Raw genomic sequence first — 26,902 nt, forward strand, 5'->3', positions numbered from 1 at the left:
GGACCACTCAGCCGTCAGTCTATATCAGTATGGCCTTTATGGAAAGCCAGGCAGTTCAAATAAATGTGATTTCTAACACATTATGACACGTAGACGACGTTCAAACAACGTGTTGTTAACGTGTTGTCAGTGTGTTGTCAACATGTTGTTTGTATTCTTTTGCAGGGTGCAAATGTTCCACCAGAACAGGTTCCTTCCTGAGACTATTTTGCAGAGGCACCGTCGCTGCATCCGGAACTTAGCGCCCCCCTAAGACACTTGTGATTGGTTTAGAGAACAACCAAGAATTGTTTTTCTCCTATCCTAGAATGTATCTGTGGTGTAGCCAGACTTTACTCCACAGGGCTGTGGAGATAAGTCTGGCAATGTGAGACTAACGTGTTGTCAACGTGTTGTTAAAATGTGAAAAATTAACATATAAACAACACTTTAATAACACATTAACAACACATGGACAACACGTTGTTTGTGCGTTGTCTGTTAACGTGTTAGAAATAACGTATTTTTGAACTGCCTGGCTTTCCATAGACACAGGTTTTTCAACGGATGTGCCTGCTGTAAAAGGCCCATGTCTGAAAACCCAGACAGACGGTCACATTTCACCAGAAAGTCAGCTTCGCTCGAGAACGTCGGCTAAGACAAGACAGGTAAAATCATTTCTGTATCAAAAATGATTTTATGTGCATAGATAATGTAGCGATAACGTGTTCTCGTCTCTTAGGGGTAACGTTACGCGTTAGTGAGTCGTTTTATAACAAATCCTCTGTGTCAGCCAATGTTATTTCTTTATCCGCAGCAGCAGTAACGTTAGAGCAAGATGGAGTGTGAGTGGAAGCCAGACGAGCAAGGACTTCAACAAATTTTACAGCTGCTGAAAGAGTCTCAGTCACCAGATACGTCCACACAGAGATCCGTCCAGCAAGTATCCTTTCTTAAGCCAGACATGGATTATAACAACCTCTATGATTATAACACGTTTTGTTAGTTGTTAGTGTTTAATAAATGTCAGACTCAGACTCAACAGGCTAGCGATAGCTAACGTTAACACTAGCCTGGGTGGTTACCGTTATAAGAAAGCAGGTACGCAGGTGTTGATGCTTTTTGTCTCTGATATTAAAGCTCAACATGCTACTCGCAAAGCAGGCCAAGCCGTGCCGTGCTGAATTACTCATGGCTGGCCATTTATAACATTAGAGATCGGTGAATTATGCTGGGTTAATATAACGGTTCGCTACTCTACAAGCAAGCGTCGCATGTAGGCTCCAGGATCCAGCAGCTAATCGCCTCCATGTACACCCTCACTTTGCATTATGCTCCAGCAGAGAAAGGGAAAAAAAGAAGCCAACTGCTTCATGCAACACTCCTGTAACGTTATACCATCCATTACCTACTCTTCTAACGGCATTGGGCAAACGTAAAGCTAAACAGGTTATTCATTTTACACGTGAGTATAATTGTACAGTGAAATGTCAGAAATGATGGTAGAAAGGTGTCACCATACATCCAATTAGTGTCTGCTCATTAGCATAAATGATCTTACACGATAAACATAACATCAGTCTCTAAAAGTAATGCCGGGGTGTTACACTAAAATGTATACACAAAGCTTATGTGCGAAAAACATGCTGTATAAGCATGGCATTACAGGTTTTGATGCATGCACAAGCATCCAAAAATGTACATTTCTCTTGTGACAGGACAATGAAAAAGAGATGTTAGCCACAATTGAAATCTGAATAAAGTAAATCCTCTCACAAAACTACCTTGATTAGCACACACAACAACACAAACACAAACAACTCCATTTCATCCCATATAGAACTGTTAGGATTCATTCACACTCAAACCTACAAATCAAACATGTTTTACCTGCTACAATGATGTAGCAGGTAAAACACACACACACACACACACACACACACACACACACACACACACACACACACACACACACACACACACACACACACACACACACACCTACCTAATCAGCAAGCATTAGACCTAGACATAAAATATAGTGGGATTGGCATAACCAGGCATGAAAGCTCTCTGGAAGATGTGTGGCTAAGTAATTATAACTGTGTAACATTTAAAGTGCATTATAAATCTTCACTGCTGTCAAATGCAAATGTGTTACATAATTTTCAACAATAACAGAGAACAATCATTGTCCACTGCTCCATGCTGCTGGCCCTTATGTCTAGTCTGGTTGCACCCTGATCTTAAATGATTTGCTTATCTTAGGCACTGCATCATTAACTCATAGATGAGACGCTGTTATAGCCTAAATACGCCGTCTGTCTGGGTACGTACAATATTACGTCACATCAACTGACATATTTATGACCCCCCTACAATACATACACCCACTTCCCTGACACATACACACATACATTATACCACCATATGACCACATGAACCTTTGCCCTTTCTACATATCTTTAGATGAAAGAATCTGTTTTTGCCATTACTACCATGTAACACGCTGCGGTGATGATGTGCTAACAACCTTTTTCACATGCCATACGTACAGTTAGCACCATGTCTTCCTCAACCACTTTTCCCAGAGACTTGAGCAGCTGAACCAGTATCCAGACTTTAACAACTATTTGATATTTGTTTTGACAAAGTTAAAATCAGAAGGTAAGTTCTCTGTCTTGTCCGTTTCAGTGTGTCATTTGTTCGTATCTGTGCCGTGTTCCTAGATCATCTGATGGTACTGGACAGTGAGACGTCAGACTTGTCATTTTTATGTAACTGCTCAGTGACAGGTCTGTTTGGCCATGACTCTAGTGACCCGATGGCATCTTTGCCACAGATGATGTGGCACTCGGAATATGGGTCACTCTAATTTTAAACCTAATTCCTGGCACCACTCAACTCTTGGCTTGGCTGTCTGCACAGTAGATGACCGAAATGTTAAGTGGTGTTAAGACATTTTAGGATGCTATTACTTCAAGCCACAATTAATTAGAACTGAGGAGAATAATATGTCCAGATATTAGTTACCAATTTACAAGGAAAATACATTTAAATACATTGTTTGAATAATAAGTATTTCATACTAATAGTTCTTGTTGCCGCACATCATTTCAGTATCTAGTTTTCCCAGTTAAAGCAAGACTACGTTTATGTTCTGCTTCTTGCTGGTTTGAATGAAGGCAATAAGATCTTGTGATCAACAAAAATGTTTCTCTCCCTCCTCCCCCCTTTCCAAGATGAACCAACACGGTCCCTAAGTGGGCTGATACTGAAGAACAATGTAAAAGCCCACTATCAGAACTTCCCTAATGGCGTGTCTGATTTCATCAAGAGCGAGTGCCTCCAAAACATCGGAGACTCTTCGCCCCTCATCCGGGCCACTGTGGGTAAGTTACATCCTCTGGGTCTACTGAATGTGATGGCTTGCTTTAGAGATGCTACATGACATGATCACACGTCATAACTTGTGTGTTCATTTCTACAAAAGGGATTTATCTCGCATTATTTTTCCCACGTGTAGTTCTCTTTTTAAAATCTGCACACAGCACATACTGTCACTTTGAACCTCCAACTGAGTACATCAATTATGGTAGTCTCTCATAGCCGTACCTACAGCTCCACAGTGCTGTGTCAGCGCTGGAGTATGGCCGGGCTGCACCAGCTTATCATTCTGGGTTGTTTGTATTTCCTTGTATTGGTTTTAATCACTAAAAAAGCAGTGTCTGTGCATTCTTAGTAGTTTTGTCAGTTTAATAGTTAATCTTTCCCGTAACAGGTATCCTCATCACCACCATCGCCTCCAAGGGAGAGCTACAAAACTGGCCAGAGCTTCTGCCTAAACTCTGCCTGCTGTTGGATTCTGAGGACTACAACACATGTGAGGTGAGGATAAACGTGGGAGTTGTAGGTGGGATCTTGTGATTGTGGGATTTCCTGCTTATCAGTTGGGGCCTATAGTATGTGGGTGCATCTTTAAGACATTAAACTGTACTAATGATGACAAAAAAAGATGTCCCCATATAGACATTAGTACTGGTCTATGGCATTAACCTGGGAGAACCCTGACGAACTTCCGGCAAATTTGAGATTTGCTCTGCAAGTCAGTCTGGCCAAGAGCCCATTCAAGCCCATTTCCAATTTTTCCAAATCGAGGCACCAATCACAACCGTTGAGGCGGGCTTTACACGATGACGATAGCGCAGCTGCGGCAAGCAGCTTTTTCTTTACATTTAACATGATGGCCACCAAAGCGCAGCAACCCGTTGATGCCGCTGTCGCTACTACATCACCTGGATCGTTGCTCTGATTGGTTGAAGGAGTATCCAGTTGCGCCCAGAGGCATTTGAGCGTCGTCCGTTGGTGACGCCCCTTTGGAAATGGGCTGTGAATGAACCTTCCCCAGACCCACTCTCAGTTACAACTGAGAAGGGTCTGGTGTCAACCAGGCTACTATGGCATGGAACACCTTAACAATCTTACTACAAGTTTACATACAAAGCAGGAGGATACAGTCGTGAAAAAATTAGGACACCCATGCTAAAGTTGACTAAAAAGAGGAATTAAAAAAAAATCTTTTGGAAATTGCTCTTAATGCCTTAATTAAAAAAAAAAGAGGAAAAATCCAGTCTTTAAGGACACCAATTTTCTTTGTGAATGAATAACGTATCGTAAATAAATAAATGTTCTTCCTTAAAATACAGGGGGCATAAGTAAGTACACCCCTATGTTAAATTCCCATAGAGGCAGGCAGGTTTTTATTTTTAAAGGCCAGTTATTTCATGGATCCAGGATACTATGCATCCTGATGAAGTTCCCTTGGCCTTTGGAATTAAAATAGCCCCACATCATCACATCCCCTTCACCATACCTAAAGATTGGCATGGTTTTATTTCAGTTAGCCTAATAGCTGGTTTGATTTGCAATGAGAGATGATTTTATGGAAAGTACCCCATGCCAATCTCTAGGTATGGTGAAGGGGATGTGATGATGTGAGGCTATTTTAATTCCATAATCCGTAAAGATTGGACTTTTCCTCGTTTTTTTAATTAACGCATAAAAGCACAATGAAAATGAGAGAACGTATTTGCGCATGTCTATCTTGTTTTGCATAAATCAGAGATGTTAGATGACATCTGAATAAACAAAACAAACAAAGTTACCATCAAACATTGAAAACTCAACGAAATTGAAGACTGAATGCTGCCACATTTATTCCATTTCTCACTCTACAGGGAACTGTCAGGATTTGTCCACATTTCAATTCCTAAATTTAAACATGTTTGACATACTATGATGAAACCCCCCCCAGCCCCCCAACCAGTTTAATCTGTAGGCCTAAATCCCAAGCATGAAACAGAATGAATACAGTGGGTCAGGCAAAACCAGTATCTACATGGGAGTATATTTTAGAGATTACACTTGTTTGGATTTGGTGGTAATGTAATTGTTGTATTATTGGCATTCAATTTGGTTTCTCCAATATTACTTGGTTCTTCTTTTGTTGTGTGTGAGAGATGAGACTGAGAGTGTATGCACATTTGTGATCTTGTTTTACAGCATACTTGTGCTATAAGTAGGCACGTCTGGGCACAGCGCTGCCTGTCTGTTTATTCGTTTATTAATTTATCGTGGAAAGGGAAGAGAGCTGGCTCAGCTATAAAGCAGCATCTGGATAGCATCCTGCTGGCTAGATGAGCTAAAGGCAGTCTCACAGCTGGAGAGGCAGTCACAACCACAGATTATTCAACATGGAATCATTCATTTTTTTTTCTATCCTTAAAACGATAATGACCCCATTTTTCTGACTTGACGCACGTCATCCCCTAGAATAGCTTTTATAATGTGCACATCAGCTAAAACAACACAGTGTTGTTTTGTCTTATACGGCAAGTTGTATTTTTTCTCTTAAGTCCGTCATTATCCTGTGTATTGAACCTCTAACTCCTCTGATTGCTTTGCAGCATGATACTTATCAATTCTTGATTGCATTAAGTAGAAGTGCTTCTACAGTTACTACTTTGAAATGGTGGATAAATGCTCCATTGCAACAACCACTGAGATTGCAATACATTAGCTTGTAGCGGATGTAGGATCTGTGTGAATGTGCTCCCTGGTCGTTAATATGCCGCCAGCTGCATGTGCCTCTGACATCAGCCATTATAGGGAAGGTGATTTATTACACAGGAGAACACGCACACATTAGGCTATGTGTTAAACTGTCTATGTAAATGCAGCTGTGTCGAAGGGCATTTGAAATGTATCCCGGCAGGATTACTCACCACCCTTTACATTCTTGCTGAATGTCCATACATTTGACTGTACTATCTGACAAGAAGAGGAAGAGGTGTGACCGAAAAATGGCTCTCCTTGTAGCACCACAGCCGGCCTCAATCAGAAGCTCAATCAGAAGCCGAGATTTAGGTCAGCTATTTACTGCAGAGGATCTTGAAGTGTATGTGTGTACAAGGCTTAACACTGAACGGCGACCAAGCGTAGCAACTCCTCATAAGGCTCACTATGATTTTGAAAAGCAGCTTGGAGGCTGGAAAGCTTCTTAGCGTCTGATGTTGAAGATGGTCAAGTTGGTTCTGGATGTCTTTATTAACTTGTAATAACAGGTGCAAAATATATATTTAAAAGCTGTCAGTGTTTTTAACTATTTATTATAAAGTTTGTTGTTCAGCATGTTTACGTCCAGTATCATCGTGATAGGGAAGCAAAGGTATTTTGCACTGCCATTGATCTTTTCGTGCTGTTTCTTTTACAGTAAGTGTTATAAATACTTTAACAGTCTGGCAGAGCCACCAGTGTGGCTATATACTGGGGTTATGGATGTAGTGAATGTTTCCTGTAATGTTAATGGCAGTAATGATACTTAAATAGATTTGAACTATTACAAGATGTGAGGTTTTTGATTTAAAGGGGCAATATATATATATATATATATCACATATTGCCACACCAGACAGGTCATTTGTGAAGCCTGTTTTATGATGTAGGAATTGGACAATACTTACAATATATGGAGCCCCTATCATATCACTTCACAGGTCATATATTATTTTATTTTATTTTTTTTTAACAAGAAAAGCTCTTTCATATGTGTTTCACTACACTGCACCTGCAGCCTTGTGGCCTTTGTGTCAGATGGAACATGGAACTGAGTGTTGCAGCTCCTTGATCTACTGTGGCTTATATTGTACCTCATTTGTACTTTGCAAAAAAAAGCAAAGTGAATAAATGTAAGGCATTACATTGAGAGTTTACTACACTTTATGTATTTACTTTATTGTTAATGAATGGTTTGTGTTTCTTGCTTAAAGATATTTCAGAAAAGTTCAAATGTATGTTTGCAGATGTAGATACAGATGTGCAAAAACCAGAATAAATGCTGTCGACTCTACAGCAGACCTTGTAAAAGTACCAGAGACAGCAAATATCGATGGCATTCCAAACACATTTTTTAAGGTGTTGAATGTTGCTATAGAGACCCCTAAATAATCCTCACTATAACTGCCACCCGCACTTTGATATCTATTTTGGGAATATGTATGGTGGCTGCCAGTGTAAGTTTCAGAGCAGTGTGCACGTGGTAATCTAAGCAACGAGAAACGTGTGGATGGATATGCGTTGTCCCTGGGCCATTTGATCAGTCTTCACGTCCTCTGTGTTGTGTATTTACTCTATATGTATGCACAGGATCACTCTGTTAATAAATTATCTGCTTCATGAGTGCAGTCAGTACAGTCCCACACTGAGCTGATGTCTGTTGATGCTGCGAGGATAGAGAGGGTCGGTTGGATACATGATCTAATTGGGGCGTGTAGCTGTTTACTTTGACTATTGTGTTGTATCTTGAGTTGGGGTATTTCATTGTCTTTATAAAATAGTGTTAACTATATTTTATATGCAGCAAACATGTAGATGTACATGCATCTATCTATAAATTACAGGAATATCTGTCTTTCTGTCTGTGTGTCTGTTATGCGCATATCTCTAGAACCGTTAGTCCGATGGATTTCAAACTTGACAGGTGTTTTGCCACGGGCACGAGTAGTAGTGCATTGCCAAGTTTGACGTTGTTTGGATTAGAAATGCAAAAGATATTGTTAAATATATATCGGTAAAAGAAGCACAAATTGGATTTTGCCGCTCTAGCCTCTGGCCACCCCCCTCACACTGCACTCTGAGTGAGCACAGCGCAGGACCAGACAAAGAGAGGGTCGAAGAAGGCAGCAGAGCTTTGGCAGCTAAAATGTGACATACACCTCAGACCCACAAAAATGTGCAAAGTAGCACTACTTTGGACTGTCTTTGACTTTGAATAAAAATGAACTTTTGCTGTGTAATTGTAACAATGAGCACTCAAACACACCAAACCAACCATTACTAAAAACACACACAAAAACAGATTTTGCACAGGCACTGCACTAGTTTCTATAATATGGAAAAGAAAATCAACACCAGCTCATCGCCTTGGTAACATCAGCAGTTGCAGTGCACCATAGGTCTTGTCTTTTTCTGTGGTTTCAGAACAGCAGTTGTAGGAAGAGCCCCATGGGCCAGCACACTGCACCCCTCTCTACATGCTCTATAAAAAGACAGGAGCAGGTGTGTTGGGTGCCGAGTGTAATGTTGGTGGAAGGCTTTATATAGGTTTAGGCCTGACAGCAGTTTTACTGTTGTGATTAATGGCAGTTGGAAGACGGTTGTAAGGATCAGGTTGAGGGGGAGGAAGCGACCATATATGAAAATGCTTTGTCCCCTCAGTGCTCGTTTGTACCGGGACATTCTTTATATGTCCAGAGCAGGAAGAGAAGGAGAGATTTATTTGACTAAATGCATAGCTCTCTTTTCCCTGGCTCGCTTTCATCTGCACGCCTTACATTCTCACGTTTAATGCTTCCCATAGCAGGACTTGAAGGGAGGATTACATTTTCGATGTTTCAGCATCACTGGAATGCTTGAAGGCCACACCCTATTTCTTTGCCCTTCTCTGTTGACACACAAAACACCTGCATTACGGTTAGCTGTCAGTGGGAGCGGTCTTGTGTCCGGTTCCACACATTACTACTACATACACATGGGATGAGTTATAATGGAGCTACATTTCAGTATTTGAAGTGCTTTCTGAGCTCATATCTGATGCATGAATCCCTTATTAATTTGACAAAACAAGGCATACCTATAGCATTCTGCTTTTTTTATATAGACTGGAAAATGTAAAGAAGCTACATTATCTGATGATTATGTTTTTCGATGTGTCTATGAAATGTCAGAATATAGTGAAAATGCTGTTCTGTTCCCAGGAAGCAGTGCGACTTCTTCAGGTGTTATATTTTGTTTGACCAACAGTACAACATATTTAGTATGCAGTGATATAAAATAGAGAAAAGCAGCAAGTGTTCACATTTTAGTAGCTGGAACAAGGTAACCTTTTTTTTTGTTGGCATTTTTGCTTGAAAAACGACTTAATCAACTATTGAAATAATAGGATTAATCATTTCAGCTCAATTTACACAACATATGTTTTTCAACAACGATCTGGCATCATTCCTTTCCATGAGAACATTAAATCTTGTATCATGTCTAAATCTGGTATTTTCATTTTCAAAGCTTCCACTCCAGCAAGTCTCACACATGCCCAATCTTGCTTTTGTCTGTGTCAATGTAGCATGCATAATATTTTTGATGTCATCCAAAAAGAAGAAGCAGTCCTATTCATTTTTCACTACCCTGCAAGGTGAAATTCAGTCATCTGTATACTAATTAGTAAAATGACTGTGTTCACCTTGGTTACACTTTGTCTTTGACATCGTATCCCCATATCCTCCTCATCTTATTTCATTCTTTTGGCTCCTCCACATTTTTTTAGACCTCTGTATCTGTCATCTGAAAGGAATGCTGACATGGGGATGGTTTCCATGGAAACACATTTCAGACACCGTCAGTGTCAGCGCTGTGCTGTTTCTTGTATCTGCTTCTCAGGCTGCATTTTTGTGAGAGACACTGAAGTCTGCAGCATATTGTAAGCATACTAACCATCAGTCAAGCAGCTAGCATAAAGAAAGAGATGCGAAAGAGAGGTGTGTGTGTGCGTGTGTGCGTGTGTGTGTGTATGTGTGTGTGTGTGTGTGTGTGTGTGTGTGTGTGTGTGTGTAAGTATGACTGCTTGCCAACAGTTTGAAGGTTATTAGAGCAGAAGGGGATGAATCCTATTGAAGATTATGGATGAGAAGGTTGAACGCATTTTTGAGCACTCGCACTGTGCAAAACACTGGAAGAAGATCCTCCTATATGACCCGTCCTTATGTTTTATCCCCCAGGGAGCTTTTGGAGCCCTGCAGAAGATCTGTGAGGACTCTGCTGAGATCCTGGACAGTGACATACTGGATCGTCCTCTGAACATCATGATCCCCAAGTTCTTGCAGTTTTTTAAGCACAGCAGTCCTAAGATTAGGTATCAAGTTTTCTTCCTAAGCTTTCTATTTGCATTGACTATAACAGGGGTGTCAAACTCATTTAAGCTAGTGGGTCAATCACCCCTAATTTGATCTCAAGTGGGCCAGAACAGTAAACCACTCACAAAGATCAGAAACTTCATCTGCTACAGAGTTTCTTGTCAGCTTGATGTTGGCAAACGCGAGTTGCTTCTGCTACGACAGCGTTCTAAGGCGATTGTAGGAAAAAATAATAATGTTACGGACCCGGGAGAGAGGGGAAAAAACATTCTAATATTAAAGTCGTAAATTTACCTAAAAATAACTCTGATGTTCTCTGGGATTAAAGTGGTAATGAATTACTTCTCAGCAATTTTCACACTTTGTAAAGTCATCCAGTGGGCCTGATTGGACCCTTTGGCGGGCCGGTTCTGGCCCACGGGCCCTATGTTTGACACCCCTGGACTATATGGTTTCATTTCAATCATGTCTTCATCGAACATGATTCTCTCCAATTAAATCTGCAACAGTGACATCATTGGTTTGGAGGGTCTATGGCATTGCAATTAAAGTGTTCATGAATTCTGTTATACTTACGTATTGACGACACATGGTCAACAGTTTATTGTACAGATTTTTCTGACTTTGTTGCATATAATTATGACTATTTCAAATCTTAAGTGGAAAAATAGGCCATCATTTATATTTTCCCCCTTTCTTAAGATTCAGAGCATTTCTATCTGGTACATATCTAAACCTATAAATCATCAATCATCTACTATGTTTTATGAAGCAAATACATTTCACCACACGTGCTGTATATTTACAAGACGGACTAAAGGTCCATGTAATTGTAAAGCCTCAGTGTGTCCTAATGCAACAGGCCTGTAGACAGAAGAAACTACGTCTTCATATTTGGAGGTGGCGTTAGGAGCAGAGAAGAAGACAGGGGCTGCATTCATAGTGTCCGACATGTGAGGAAAACATGTTTGTGTGGTTCTTAAGTGGTTGTTATTGTGTTGCAGGTCTCATGCCATTGCGTGCGTTAATCAGTTCATCATCAGCAGGACTCAGGCTCTCATGCTGCACATTGACCCTTTCATTGAGGCAAGTCTGACTGGAATGCATCTTTACACTTTGTCTTTGTGTGCCTTTGTGTGTTCAGACAAAACAATGAACACACACATATACTGTCTGGAAGACAGACGGTCTAGCCTCAGTGAGACTTACCTCCCTCTGTCAGGTCACTATCTCTCACTTCACTAAATGCTATCTACTGCACTAAGAGTCTGTCTGTGCTTTTCGACTCTGATTGTTGCTTTGTCCAGCCTTTGTTTTAAATCCCTTCTTTAAACTCATGTTGTCGTTTTTTAAAGCCCATGTGAACAGGTTCAAGCCATGGTTGGGCTTTACTTTTAATTTGATTTAGTCCTTTTTCTGGCCTTTTAAATTGTTTTTTTCTTAATTTATTAATTTTTTTGCTGAATGTGCTATTTATATTTAGAGCTTTGGGAGGAGAGATACAGATCATTAACTTTAAATAAAATGCTAGCCCAAAATGATGCCCAGGGTAACATTTGTATATAACATTGTAACAAAATACCTAGCGTCTTGGCGCTTTAAATAGCAACATGTACCGTCCTTAAAATGTCAAGCAGTAGTAACGGGGCAAGAGGCTGACATACAAAATAGCAGAACAGTTACAGAGATAACATGTCTGCTGTAATGCCATATGGAAACTTGGATATATTTTACATTGCTACAAAACATAGCAAAATACACTCAATTAAATGTTGGCCCAAGATTGGTACCATTGTAATTATGTCACAAGAAAACATCATGTGATATAATACTGTATTGACATTGTCCCACCCCTGTCATATTTGTTCTGGGCCGCACTTTTTATTTTACATGCTATACAATTATTATTATTATCGTTTGCAGTAGTTGTCGTTGTTTCACACGGTGCAAAGAAGACATTTGACGCTGGTGTCTTCCTATCCTCTGTAGAACTTGTTTGCACTGGCGACGGATGAGGAACCAGAAGTGAGGAAGAATGTGTGCAGAGCTCTAGTCATGCTGCTGGAAGTTCGCCTGGACCGTCTCCTGCCACACATGCACAACATCATAGAGGTGAGTGAGTTTGGGGGGTTATTAGTCCCCCATTGCCAGACCTTCCTCCACAGCGCTGCGGAGGAGGGTCTGGCTAGTCCACACACCATTATAGAAATTGGAACGTGGTGGATATAGACTATGGACTCATAGACAAAGACTGAGAAAGTGAGAGAGGAAGAAGATGGCTTAGTTAAATACTTGAATAACAGATATATGTATTTCTAGAATAGGTCTGGTGATTTTCTATATTTATTTACAATATTTGAATATTTTATTATTTTCCCATAAAACATGAAAAACAATAATGAATTGACCCTACCAACAAGTGTTGTCTGTCTAGCTTATTACTGGGTGCCATAGACCTCCATCGTTGTTCAGAAACTATTTGAAACAAACCTAGTGAGCCACACCGTTGCACTGGATGTTCCTTATGATAAACATAGACACTGTAGTTTATTTTGACTCCCTCCCATAAACACTAGGGTGGCATAAATACTTGTCTTTTCATGGGATGTGTTGACATTAACAAAGATAGAATATCACCACTCTCATTCTTTAATGATACGCTCCCGATGACGCCCGGTGGACAGATGTGCTTGTGTTCGCCTGCAGATGTTTTTTTAAATGAAATATTACTTTTTGTAAATATAAAGTATGTAAGACTAAAGTTCCCTATTATTTCATCTCAGTACATGCTACAGAGGACTCAGGACCAAGATGAAAATGTTGCCTTGGAAGCCTGTGAGTTCTGGCTTACTCTGGCGGAGCAGCCTGTGTGTAAGGAAGTGCTCTGTGGACACCTCTCCCAGTAAGAATAATGACACACACACACACACACACACACACACACACACACACACACACACACACACACACACACACACACACACAAATGTACATACAATACACAGACTGACACTCCAGTGGTTATATTGAGAGCTGTTGATTTATATATAGAAACCTTGACCAGTAAATCAGTGCAGACCTTGTACTAGGATGATATTCCTCTTCCTCACCTCAAGATGGCTGATTAAGAACCCTGACTGTTGACCTCAGCTGTAACATCTGTCACACACAGTGTCACATTAAACTGCGCCTACAGCAGGAATCACATGGGAGTGATTGCTTGTAGGCTCCGACCTATCCTTGCCCTTTGTTCTCATAATTTTTTTTCCCTTTGGCTTCTGCTCCAGGCTCACTCCAGTGCTTGTCAACGGGATGAAGTACTCTGAGATTGACATCATCCTGCTCAAGGTCAGTTTATATAGCCAAATAGTTGTACCTGTAGGTAGGAGGATGAATTGCCCTTTTTTTGGGTGACTGTGTGGTGTACAAATACATGTGAGTTATGTATACATTTTAGCACAAACATCTGTAGATGTTGGTATGGCTTTAATGGCAATTTTTGTTTGTTAAAGAATAACTAATACAGTGCCCGTTTAAAATGTGCCTGTTTGGAACGGCCCGATTGCTTGGCCTGTGGTATTGCTGCTTGTAGCTTTCTGCAGAACCATTTTACCCCAAAATGACTTACAGAAGGACCCCAAAGCACCTAATATGCAACCACACTGTATAGCCTACTACTGACCTACTGTGTACTTCTAAGTCAGAGGAAAACATTGTAGTACATGGACAAGAAAGCGATGTAGATTCAGATTTGACTAACAATTAAAATGTGGAGTAAACACAGACATACTGTGAAGGCTAGAAATGCCTTTTTATTGAGTTTCCTCTTAGCAAAATGCTCTGTGAATTTAAGCTGGGCTTTTATTGTGAAGGGTAGACACGGAAGAGCAAGCATTATGGCAGCGCTTTTTTCAAAAAAATTTCCCCAACCTTTATTGTTCGGTTGTTTAGTTTAATGCGGTCCAAACTGCTTCAAATTCCTAAGCCCAAGTTCATCGGTTACCCAGGAAACCAAGTGTGAAGTAGATTGGATGAACGGTTCATGAGATATTTCAAAGACAGACACACACACACACACATACAGTACATACAGAGATGTCCCGATTTATTAGAGATATTTAGCAGCAACATACATGACTTTTCTTTCATCTCCGAACATTCGGCATCAGGGGGACATCGAGGAAGACGAGGCCATTCCTGACAACGAGCAAGACATCAGGCCACGCTTCCATCGCTCCCGCACAGTTGCCCAGCAGCATGAGGGCGATGGGATCGAGGACGACGAAGATGACGATGATGAACTGGATGATGACGATGATACTATCTCTGATTGGAACCTGCGTGAGTTCAAATGGAGATGTCTAGATCTCCCTCCAACGTTCATCTCCCGCTCTCTTTACAAAGAGCTGGGAAACATACAGTGTATTGACCATTTGTCTTTTTTTTGTGTCTTCTGTACCTTGTGATGTCTGTATGATGTTTGTCCGCACACTTCGATGTCTGTATGTATGTCTCACTACTTTTCACCAAACATTAGGTAAGTGTTCAGCTGCAGCGTTGGACGTGTTGGCCAACGTGTTCAGGGACGATCTGTTGCTGCACATTCTGCCCCTACTCAAAGAGCTGCTCTTCCACCCAGAGTGGGTAGTTAAAGAGTCTGGTATCCTAGTGCTGGGGGCTATCGCTGAAGGTAAGAAGGGAAAGAGGAAGAAGTGGGGTCAAAACATAGGGAGTACGGTCTTCCCCACAATATGTACTCAGAAGAAATGACAATGTTCTTAACCCTGTCTCCAGGCTGCATGCAGGGCATGATCCCATACCTGCCCGAGCTCATTCCCCATCTCGTGCAGTGTTTGTCTGACAAGAAGGCCCTGGTGCGTTCCATCACCTGCTGGACACTCAGCCGCTATGCCCACTGGGTTGTCAGCCAGCCCCCGGATACTTACCTGAAGCCTCTAATGACAGAGCTGCTCAAACGTATTCTGGATAGCAACAAGCGTGTGCAAGAGGCTGCTTGCAGGTGAGCAAGACGTCCTGATAAAGCCACGTCATTTTACAGCATCATTTTTAAACTAGGACTGGGACGATGTGCTTTTGTTCCGATTTGATTCTTTCACGATAGACGGGTGCCGATTTGTTTTGTATTGTGATTTTCATGTATTGCGATTTTCATGTATTGAGTATTCTTCTTTAACAAATACAAAAGTTAAATAATACACTTCTAGAGACAATATAACATGAGACATTTCTAAAAAACTGTTTGTTTTCTAAGAAGAATGCACATGTCAGTCAGTCAGTCAGTCTGACATTTATTTCATTTGTAAAGAAGTACATAACGTGGATTTCCAGCTTTTTCTGCTTTCGCTCTGTTTAGCTGGAAACCGATACGATGTAGTCGCCGGCAACCGTATCGTATAAACCGAAAATATTTTGGTGAATCATTGGTTAAAAAAATGAATACATCAGGCGCCCATATTGCTCAGTTGGTAGAGCGGCCGCCCATATATAGAGGTTTACTCCTCGACGTAGGGGGCCATTGTTTGACTCCGACCTGCGGCCCTTTGCTGCGTGTCATTCCCCCTCTCTCTCCCCTTTCATGTCTTCATCTGTTCTGTCAAATAAAGGCCTAAAAATGCGCCGAAAACTTTATACAAAGTTATTTCTAGGGAAAAGAATCAATTTTTATAATCACAATACATACGATTTCCGTTTTTTCCCCCCACCCCTATTAGGAACTGTGCACTTTATTGAGACTGGTGTGTCCCGGACATTTTTCCTTCGGGTGTTGAAATGCATCCAGGTTTCTTAAAGTTGTTACGACGTAATAGCCACGCATTGCTTGCTGTATGATGTTTTCTTCTCTCTCCTCTTTTTAGTGCCTTTGCCACTTTGGAGGAGGAGGCGTGTACAGAGCTGGTTCCCTACCTGGCGTTCATCCTGGACACACTGGTGTTTGCTTTCAGCAAGTACCAGCACAAAAATCTGCTGATTCTTTACGACGCCATAGGAACACTTGCAGACTCAGTGGGGCACCATCTCAATAAACCGGTACGCGGAACAGAAAAATGGACTCGGTTTCACTTCACATTTACATGGGAATATTTGCTTAGCGCATACTTTTAACTCCTTCTTCCCCATTTCACTTTTGTAGTGCTAGTAGTGTACTTTCAGATGTTGTAGTGTAGATCAAGATCAAGATTAACTTGATTGTCCCACATCGTGGGAAATTTGTCTTTGGCACTTAACCCATGCTGCAGTCATAGTAAAAACAAACAAATAGACAGCATGTACAAACAACAGATACTGTACAGTACCATACCACAGACATCATGCCCAGACTGTAAACACGCATTAACAAATCCCCTATGCTTCCTAGATTTGTTTGATTGTATGGGCGAATGCGTTAAAGTCTGTAATTATCCTTCCCACTCATTAGTTGCATACTGTGTTTGTGTAAAGACTAATTTAATCTGTGTTATTTGTTAGGAGTACATCCAGATGTTGATGCCTCCACTGATCCAGAAATGGAACCAGCTGAAAGATGAAGACAAAGATCTCTTCCCGTTATTAGAAGTGAGTCTCTGATGCAAAGTTACTGCCTGCCCAAACCATTTAGTTGATAGTGAGTCCGTTGTGCCAGTCTCAGTTCTGTGATGATAACCGAGTGTGAACAGGCAACTGACTGTATCTACCCCCGCTGCCTGCCTTCCTCAGTGTCTGTCGTCTGTAGCCACAGCCCTGCAGAGTGGCTTCCTGCCCTACTGCGAGCCTGTGTACCAACGCTGTGTCAACCTGGTGCAGAAGACCCTCGCTCAAGCCATGGTGAGTGTGTAGGACCCTTAACTGTGTACGCATACACACCTCTCTCTCTCACTACACTTTTACTATTTTTCCGCTTATCTACATATTAGGCTGGCCCCTACACTGCCTGTTTTCAAATCCCCTCTTAAAACATATTTTTATTCTCAGGCTTTTAACACACTAGAATAGTTGCCTTTCTATATTATTATCATTTTGCTGTTAAACTGTTGTCTTTTTGTGTTCACTGTGTTCTTATTCAGTTTTTGGTCTCTCTGCTTGTATAGCACTTTGGTCAACTGTTGTTGTTTTTAAATGTGCTTTATGAATACATTTGGATTGGATTGGAAAACGAGCACATTTGAGCTGCTGGAACCTCTACTACACCTACTTCCTGTACAGTCAGGCTAAACTTAAAGCTGCGATTAATCAGTATGTTTGTATTAACAATGAATCAAATCAATATTGTTAGATGAAAGGATTTGCTCATAGTGACAAAGCCACAGATAACTATCACTGACTCTAATAGCTCTACGGAGCTTTGAAATGATCTTTCAGCTCATTGTTTAACTTACTTACCTAGAGAACTCAACTTAATAACTAAGGTTTTATAGGTCATTGTAATTGGATTATCCAGTAGTTATTTATGTTAATTAAATCCCACTCTTGTCCTCGTTTCTACTGTCCAGCTTTATCAGTCACAGCCAGACCAGTATGAGGCCCCCGACAAAGACTTCATGATCGTGGCTTTGGATCTTCTCAGTGGACTGGCTGAGGGTTTGGGAGGCACCATTGAGGAGCTGGTTGCTCGTAGCAATATCCTCACCCTCATGTACCAGTGCATGCAGGTCAGTGGTGCAATGTAACTAAGTACATCAACTCAAGTACTGTACTTAAGTACAAATTTTGTACTTGAGTCTTTTCTTTTCATGCCACTTTCTACTTTCTACTCCACTACATTTCAGGGATAAATATTGTACTTTTTGCTCCACTACATTAATCTGGCAGTTTAAGTTACTTTACAAATTAAGATTTTTGCACACAAAACACATGCAGTTTATAAAATACAATGTTTATTATAAATGAAACTAACAATATACATTATTATTATATTATTACAGCAAGTACAGCTGAAATGATTAGCCGATTAAACACAGAACAGTTTTGAGTACTTTTGCTTTTAATACTTAAAAGTACATTTTCCTGATGACACTTACATACTTGTACTTACGTAACATTTTCAATGCAGGACTTTTACTTGTAACAGAGTATTTCTTTTTTTTTTTTTAGATTTTTTAGGGCATTTCAGCCTTTAATGGAAAGGACAGCTAGATATGAAAGGGGATAGAGAGGGGGAAGACATGCAGGAAAATTGTCCCGGTCAGGCTCAAACCCTGGACCTTCTGCGTCGAGGCATACACCTCTATATATGTGCGCCTGCTCTACCAACTGAGCTAACCCGGCCACGTGACAGAGTATTTTGACAGTGTGGTATTAGTACTTTTACTTAAATAAAGGATCTGAATACTTCTTCCACCACTGATGCAGGTAAAGAAAGTAAATAGCATGCCGCTTATCTGATAATCTGTTAATCTCACTCGCATTGTTCACCTTTGTTGTTCTTTCCAACTGTTCAGGACAAAATGCCAGAAGTGCGTCAGAGTTCTTTTGCTCTGCTTGGGGATTTAACCAAGGCTTGTTTCCAGCACGTCAAACCATGCATCGGTATGTTCTGTGCAGTTCACTCTGAGTCGCTGTTTGGCCATAAGTTGTTGATGTGTTGCTAAATTGGCTCACTTTCCTTCTTCCAGCTGATTTTATGCCCATACTGGGTACTAATTTAAACCCAGAACTAATATCAGTGTGCAACAATGCAACATGGGCAATTGGAGAGATATCTATACAAATGGGTGAGTGCCTCGATTTCAACTAAATGCCACTACATGTCACCATTCGCACCGTATATTTTGTTATGAAAAATACTGAGTCACCAGAGTAAACAGTCAACAGATTTCTTTCCATGCTTTCTTACTGTTCCTACACCCTTAGGGTCTGAAATGCAGCCGTACATTGCCATGGTGCTGCACCAGCTGGTGGAGATCATTAACAGGCCCAATACCCCAAAGACTCTACTGGAGAACACAGGTACCACTCGGTGGCAGTGCTGAGCCAGCCAGCCAGGTCAACCACACACAGGGAGGTGCTCATACACTCAGGTCCATTCAGCCAGGATTCACCACACTTCACTAGGGTGCCTGTCCTGCCCTTTAAGCTCTATCCAAAAAAACCTTTCCCAAGCCATGGGCCTTACAGGTTTGGCTGGTTTCACCAAAGTATGCAAACTATTTCAGCTAATGATTTGTAACCTGGCAGTTTGGCCTGTACATGGAGATAAAAGAAAACGATACCGTGGGCAAGCCCTGGTGTGAAATTGTTGAGACTCTTGGATCGAGCGAGCCATGTAAGTGCCCAGTCTGGGAATTAACTAATGTGGACTGACTGTGCATCATCAGGTGAAGTAGAATACTGAAGCAGAACAACAACAGCCTCACATAGTTAACTGTTAGACTGACATTTTCGGAACACTTAAACAATAACTACTCATAAATGATTGAGAGGACACCTAAACTGACTAAATGTAGGGCACCTAGCCTAAAAACAGAAGGTTACACCGTGCTCTTGTTTTTACCAATTGAATAATAATGGAAACTATGATTTGATGAGTCAAAGAGACCATCTCAGCCAAAAGGTGCATTCCAGGGTGAAGTGTAACCTGCCTAAATTAAAGAAAATCTAGGGACTCTGTAGATGTGTTCCTGTTTGTTTGCTGTCAGTTTATTTGTTGCTTTTATTTACTGTTCTTTAAATGTGGATGCATATCTGCCAATAGATGTTAAATGTTGTTAAGAATGGCCAATGTTTGATGCAGGATACATGATAATTATAAACGTGTCACGCCAGTTTGAGTTTTCATAACAGTTTATTCATGTTTGAACTTTTTTCACAATTTGTTGCATGTTTTCAGTGTGTGAATTGAAAACACGACAGTGAACCAACGGATACAAAATGACTTCATTGACTAAATATAAATAAGACAGCCACATAACACCACAGTCCGTCAACGGTGGCTGTGGCAGTAAATAGTCGCAGAGAGCATGGTGGCACTTTTCACTTTGTCTCTGATCAGCTTATCCTGCACTGAACTTTATTCTAATGAGCATACCATCTGCTTTCTGCATGTGTCATTGGACTGTTCATAAATGCCTGTTTGTTAATGAGAATGTTGCATAGTTTTGTGTCTCTTAAACTTAGGTCCTCCCTCCTCTCTGCCTCATAAGAACCTGCTGTGCTGGATACTAGTCTCCCTCCATGTAGTTGGCTTGGAGTAATCTGTCATTTCTTTTCAAAAGAGCAAAAAATAATAATAACTTTTCTGTTTGTTATGAAAAATTAACATTTGTGAGTTTAAGGGAGAAATCTCTGAAAGCCCAAGTGAACTGCTCTTGTAAAGGCCAGTCACATACACATGCTACACCTTAGCAAGCTTGTGTCTTACACATTGAGACCTACATTTGGAATCAAGCTAATGGATTTGAATTAGTTTCACTATCAATAGATCTGAATAGCTTTTCGATCTTTATGATTTGTGAAAGCAGATGCCATTGTTTGCCTTTTTCTATGAATGTCCTGTCAAAGTTGTCAATGTGTTCTCCCTTAAACGTGTTGTATGTTTTTTTTAGAGTGTCATATTTTACATTCCTCCCCGTGATTGAAGGGGCAGTAATGATCAACACTAGTGAAATCTTCTGTTTATTATCATACACAGATTCTGTTGATTTATGTCTCTGAGTTGTTTGTTTTTTCTTTATTTTTCTCCTCCCCTCCTCATTGCTCATGTCTTGGTTGGCGTTTGGTGGTGTGTAACCGTGATTGCGTTACCTTAGCAATAACAATTGGTCGTCTTGGTTACGTTTGTCCTCAAGAGGTGGCACCCATGCTACAGCAGTTTATAAGACCCTGGTGTGTATTATACAATCTTTTATTTAATTCATCTCCTCTCTGCTTTCTTCCTATCTTCTCGTCTGTCTCCTGTTCTGCCCTGTTTGCTCTCCTCTCCTCACTCCTCACTTTCCTTCTCAAAAGAAGTCTTTTCAGTTGTTTTTTCTATTTCTTTTTTTTTTCTTCTTATCAGTTTGTAATCATTGCCAACCATGTGACTAACCCTGTCCTCTTTTAGGTCCTACTTGTGATTCATTATTTATTTATTTGATTTGATTTTTTGCCTTAGTAGCACTGTCATGTATTATACATTAATTTGTTTAATTTCTAGTTGTTTTTTTGTCATTGTTAACTGTTCGCTAACCTAAAAGATGCATGGGATCAGATTTGTCACATGCCTGCTGGTTCAAACACAGAGAAAGGATGCAGTCTTTGCTGCAAAATAGCATTTCCTAAATTCCTTTCTCATATAGTAGTCACCCAGCTGCATGTGCCTGTCCCAAAAAAAAAAGAAAAGACCCCAAACCTTCTCTAGTCAATCTTTTTTGAAACGTAATGTTATTTTCAAGGTGCTATAGATGGGGTTTTGCTGAACACACTGCTCATAGACAAAAGTGAAGTTATAAGAACTCAATGTAGTTTTGTTAAAAGTAAAAAAAAAACCACTTTAATTTGAATCTGTTTTGTGTGCATGCTTGACTTGTTGTGGTTATCTCTCAGATCATTATAGACACAATTGTCTCCTCCCATGGATGTATACATAGAGTCTAATGTGTTTCTGCTGATAAGGACCACAAGTCTTAATGATGATAAGAAAACACCTAAACATTACATTTGTATTAAGGATAGAAATAGGCTATATTTGTTGATTTCTCACAAATAAGAATGTTAGTGAATTCATATAGGTATTTGCAGTAGTCATTCATAGTGGCAGTTGTTAGGAGATTTATACAAGTTTCTAAAATAGTTTTTTTGTTGTTGTTGTTTCTTTCTGATGTTAAATTTGGTCGTCCCCGTTGTCAGGTGCACCTCTCTACGAAATATAAGAGACAATGAGGAGAAAGACTCTGCATTCAGAGGAATTTGCACTATGATCAGTGTGAACCCGGGAGGCGTAGTGCAGGTGAGGTCCAGCAACATGATGGTTAGCGTGGTCATTGTGTTGTCAGTTTGCTCCGCAAGTTGAAATGTTGCCTCACCTCTCCTCTCTGGAACAGGATTTTATATTCTTCTGTGACGCAGTGGCCTCCTGGGTAAATCCAAAGGACGACCTCAGAGACATGTTCTACAAGGTAAAAGCTGAAAAGGCTCAGTTTTGTTTTCCCAACACAAATTCAAATTACTGATCTAATTGAGTACAATTTCTGCAAAAATAAAAGATTCACCGATGCATTTATGATCACTCGCTCACTCAGTCACTCCCTGTGCAATAATCCTCACCACTTCACTCTACTGTGAACTACTACTATTCTCGTGACAAATGCAATATCCCCCTATAGTTGTATCCTCCAGTTACAGTATTCATACGTTATTATATTTTTTGCAGTCTTTTGTACAGTATCTAAGTTTTTTTTGTCTTATTTTATTTTAATTTATTCATCTTGCATAATCTTTTTCTACTTTAGTCGGCTTTTCTTTGCCCTTCTTACTTGACTCAAAGAGCCTGCACAAGAATTCCTATGTGCCTGGACTGTTTGGTGTATGCCCAAATTGGCAAATAAAAATCTTGACTCTTGAATCTCTGCCCCCCAGTGGCCAAAGGAAGGAATGGCATGGTGTCTACACTTGAAACTGGCAATAACTCTGTCATGCACAGGATCTATTTTGAAAAAGGCAGCGCTCCATTACGACTTGGTGTGAACTTCTCCTGGTGTTTGATTTCAGATCCTCCATGGGTTTAAGAACCAGGTGGGAGAGGACAACTGGAGGCGCTTCTCAGATCAGTTCCCCATGCCACTGAAGGAACGGCTGGCGACATTTTACGGGGTGTAACTGTTTCCGCAGCAGTGTGCCTCATCACTGGGGTCAGTATCCTTCCTCTGATATCATTTGCTATCGTAGAAAAAAAAAGAATTGAAAAACATTGTGATTTCAGTATTTATTTATTTTTTTAATACAAAAGAAATGTTGCTGTAGGATTGTGTTGCATTCTAATGAGGCCTCCTTTCTCCACACAGGTCATGTACTATGGGAGACAATATTGGGAACCTCTTTTACCCAGGGAACATGTTACCCTTTACTGGGGGGAAGGGTCTGCCTGCTGAGGGGAGGGAAGGGGTGCGGACCCCTCCCTGACCTGAAGGACGGGGTGGGAGGGAGGTGGTAGCTGCAGTGCTCAGTGCCCCCATTGCACGGGCAAAGGGGGGGAAGGGACTGCTAGAACAACCTTATCATGGGAGGAAAATTCACGTTATCACATCTCAATCAGAAATAATGAAATCTATCACCTTTTTTTTTTTCTTGGCATTTATTCCCCCAAACATCATATTTTCTGTTACCTGAACGACTGAAAAGAAATGTAAGCGAAACTGATTTTTTTTTGTGCAAAACTCTGTGAAGCATTTGCTCTTTGATTTTGGTTAGATGAAGAGTTTGCACATTGAAAGATGCAGAAAATGGTCTTCAGAGCAGATACGCATTCATTATCATGTCAGCCAGGTAAAAGGCATGTGGTGGTTTTCAGAACGACTGAATTCTACCAGTGGAGTAGAAGACTGTATTTCTTTCTTTTTTTTTTTATTATTCTTTTTTTTTTTTTTTTTTTTTTATTGAGTTAAGTTAAAGGTTCTTCAAGAGGTATTTTCTCTAAATACAAGGATAGTTTAAATCTAAGGAATAGCAGCTGATGCTAAGAAAGCATCATAGTGGATCCGACTCTGGAGAATACAATGTTATAATGCTGCATATCACCAAGAATAAGTTATCACCATTTTCAGTGTTTCTATTCTTTATCTGGGCAAACTCTGTTTATTATGTCACTGGAGAGCACAAGATTTTCTTTTTAAGAGCAGCTTTTCTGGGAATGGGTAGCATGCTTGTATCATTGTGAAAAGCTGTGGAACATTAGTGGTGTGTGTTACATTCGACAGCTGTCATTGCCCTGTGATAAGGTTCTTCCTTGACCTTGTAATTTATCTATTTACAGTATTTTTTTTTTTTTTTTTGGTTCCTCTACCAGAGAATTACGGCAAACAGCTGTAACGTAGCATGACTGGGTTTACACACCGAATTCCGGAAATGTTTAAAATCTTGGCTGTGGTGTAACGTCGGAGTGAATCTCTCGGTTTGGTCTTGTGGCGTGAATGTGACGTGGCCGTTCATCAGCGAGCTTTAGATGCTTACAATCCTTTTTATTGTCTTGAGTCTCACGAAGGAGAAATGAAGGAGAACGTCGTAGGAGACAACACAATGACACAAATCCCGTCTTAGTGATTTTTGTGACTCTGGCGGTCAGAACCATCAGTCCATCGAATGAATGTTAAATATGTTAATTTGTCAATGTACTGAAGTTTTCTTCTTGGTTGTTTGGCTTCTTGTGCTAAAAGCATGATCTCGAGGATGACTGTATAATGTTTTGGGTGGTTGTGTTTTGTGGGGTACTTTCATCTCTTGCATGTTGGTGGCCCCTCACAGCCCAACATATAGCGGGAAGGGGATTACGGGAGGGAGGGGAGCTTCAATTAAAGGTTAAAAAGTACATCGTAACCATTTATGTATTGCAACATTGGGACTTTTATAACTTCACATAAATCTTGCTGAAGTTTTCGCCCTAAACTTTTACCCCATAGCTGGATGTATAGTTTTTAAATACTGTGAAACTACAACAATGTTATTGTCTCTGGTTGTTTTGCGCTGTTATATTTTATAAAATGTGTACGTGTTTAAGTTACAGATAGCCTTAATGTATTCCATGATGGGTTGGAGAGATAAGAAGATTTTTGTTTTAGTTGTTTTTTTAATGCCCTGCCAGTCATTGTTCCTCTGCTGGCCAGAGTAATAACTGCAGTATTTTAACCCTTTGCGATGCACATAACATGCACTTAAAATTTAAATTGCAAGTGCTTGAAATATGATGTATAATGATGTAGCCAAACCCTTCAGAATATGACCTTAGTGTTAACAGATCATAAATTCAGTGTTGCTGCTAAAATGTATTTACCTAATGCATTTCTCGACGCAATAGGGTTATTAGTTTGTGAAAGTGTCTTAGATCAACTTTCACAATACGAAATAAAATATATAACTGATCCTTAGATTTAACATTAATGAGGTAAACAGTAAATACAGGATATAATGCATCATGGAATACAGAGGCAAATACTTGTATGTGCCACATCGTTTTTGTGTTTTGAAGTGATTTTGTCTGTCACATTCCAGCTCTTTGGCATGCAAAAAAAAAAATTTAGTAATCATGGCTTGATGGGGTGTGTGTGTGTGTGTGTGTGTGTGTGTGTGTGTGTGTGTGTGTGTGTGTGTGTGTGTGTGTGTGTGTGTGTGTGTGTGTGTGTGTGTGTCTACAAAACACATGCAAAACAATCCCCACCATTACTGTGCTGTATTTCTGACTTGACTGCTGCTATACATTGTAGTTGTGTTTCACTACTTGAATACGTGTTTTCGATGTGTTAACCTCAGGTTGTTTGTGTTCAGTGTTATTTGTTATCATTTCCCCAATGTGTACGCTTTCATGCATCTCCTCTCAACAACTTAAGAGTAGTAAAACTTCATATTAAAAATGGGTAACTGGGTGTTAATTGACATTAATGTTAATATGTGTGCAACACTGCTAGCTGTCAAATGTGATTACAGTTGCAAGGCAGGGGGAAGAATAAAATGGTAACTTGCACATACTTAATGTACTTTTTGTCAAAAGTGATTGTTATCAGATTATGGTAAACAGTTAGTGTAATGTGTACACAATGCCTTGAGAGCAAATACTTTGAGGTTTTGTTGGTGTTTTGCAATAGATATACAGTTTACTGCATCTAAAGAAACAGGTAACACCTAATTTAAAAGCAAAGAAATAGGTTGACAACTCATAAAGATAATATTATAAACATAATTTGCTAATATAAGTTTGACCTTCTATGAAGCTTTACTGAAAATTTGTATTTTATAAAGCACCCACCAAAATTAAGGAATGTTTAAAAACTCCTGTATTCTCATTTAGCCTTCAAACTTGATTGACTATTTGCCTTCATCTTTTTTGCTAATAAAAGTAAAAACGTCATTTTGATAGACATGATTTGAATTTTTTTTTTTTTAATAAGCTGCTGAATTAAAAAAAAATAATAATAATACTTTTGGGGCCACCAAATATTTTGGATCATGCAAAGAATCTATATTGTACTGTAGTAATTTTGTAATATTTGTAAGATGATATAGTGGATGTGACTGGTTACCATTGCTTGAATCTGTACATTGTTCCAATAAATTGTTTACATTATTTATGGGCATTTGTCTTGTATGTTCTCTAATTTTGTAGAGCACTTTTCCTGCTGCAGCTACACAATATTACCATGCAAGGAAACTTGGAGGAGGTAGAAACTCAGATGTTGAGTATCACATCTCCCAACTCTAACTGCTGTCTCAGTGGCTTGTCCTGTCTTATCTGTTGTGACAGTGGCTGAGGGGTTTTCAGATTCCAGCTTCATTTTAGT

The 26,902-nt window shown here is 40.0% G+C and overlaps 1 protein-coding gene across 2 annotated transcripts; it reads left to right on the forward strand.

The window, feature by feature from the left end:
• Window positions 1-539: 539 nt before the first annotated feature.
• Window positions 540-25,738, forward strand: tnpo1 (transportin 1). Of its 2 annotated transcripts, none has more exons than XM_078270978.1 (25): window positions 540-647; window positions 797-922; window positions 2,571-2,646; window positions 3,222-3,371; window positions 3,761-3,867; window positions 10,311-10,444; window positions 11,450-11,531; window positions 12,435-12,557; window positions 13,229-13,347; window positions 13,733-13,793; window positions 14,615-14,786; window positions 14,983-15,135; window positions 15,240-15,465; window positions 16,322-16,493; window positions 16,932-17,018; window positions 17,160-17,267; window positions 17,933-18,091; window positions 18,881-18,968; window positions 19,055-19,153; window positions 19,293-19,388; window positions 21,188-21,263; window positions 22,266-22,365; window positions 22,460-22,534; window positions 23,127-23,266; window positions 23,420-25,738. In XM_078270978.1, the coding sequence occupies exons 2-24, from the start codon at window positions 818-820 to the stop codon at window positions 23,232-23,234; spliced, it is 2,676 nt and encodes an 891-aa protein (XP_078127104.1). In that variant the 5' UTR covers window positions 540-647; window positions 797-817; the 3' UTR covers window positions 23,235-23,266; window positions 23,420-25,738. The 2 variants fall into 2 exon arrangements, with proteins under 2 accessions (XP_078127104.1, XP_078127105.1); XM_078270979.1 differs by having other exon boundaries at window positions 554-647; window positions 800-922.
• The last annotated feature ends 1,164 nt before the right edge of the window (window positions 25,739-26,902 follow it).

The sequence above is a fragment of the Sander vitreus genome, chromosome 16 (assembly GCF_031162955.1).
Source record: "Sander vitreus isolate 19-12246 chromosome 16, sanVit1, whole genome shotgun sequence".
Classification (NCBI taxonomy): Eukaryota; Metazoa; Chordata; class Actinopteri; order Perciformes; family Percidae; genus Sander; species Sander vitreus.

Excerpts from the sequence above, each read along its gene's own strand:
- tnpo1 (XM_078270978.1), top strand. The coding sequence starts at position 818 with ATGGAGTGTGAGTGGAAGCCAGACGAGCAAGGACTTCAACAAATTTTA. Across the intron at positions 12,558-13,228 it reads ACATGCACAACATCATAGAG|TACATGCTACAGAGGACTCA; the intron begins GTGAGTGAGTTT and ends ATTTCATCTCAG. Across the intron at positions 19,154-19,292 it reads AGAGATATCTATACAAATGG|GGTCTGAAATGCAGCCGTAC; the intron begins GTGAGTGCCTCG and ends CTACACCCTTAG.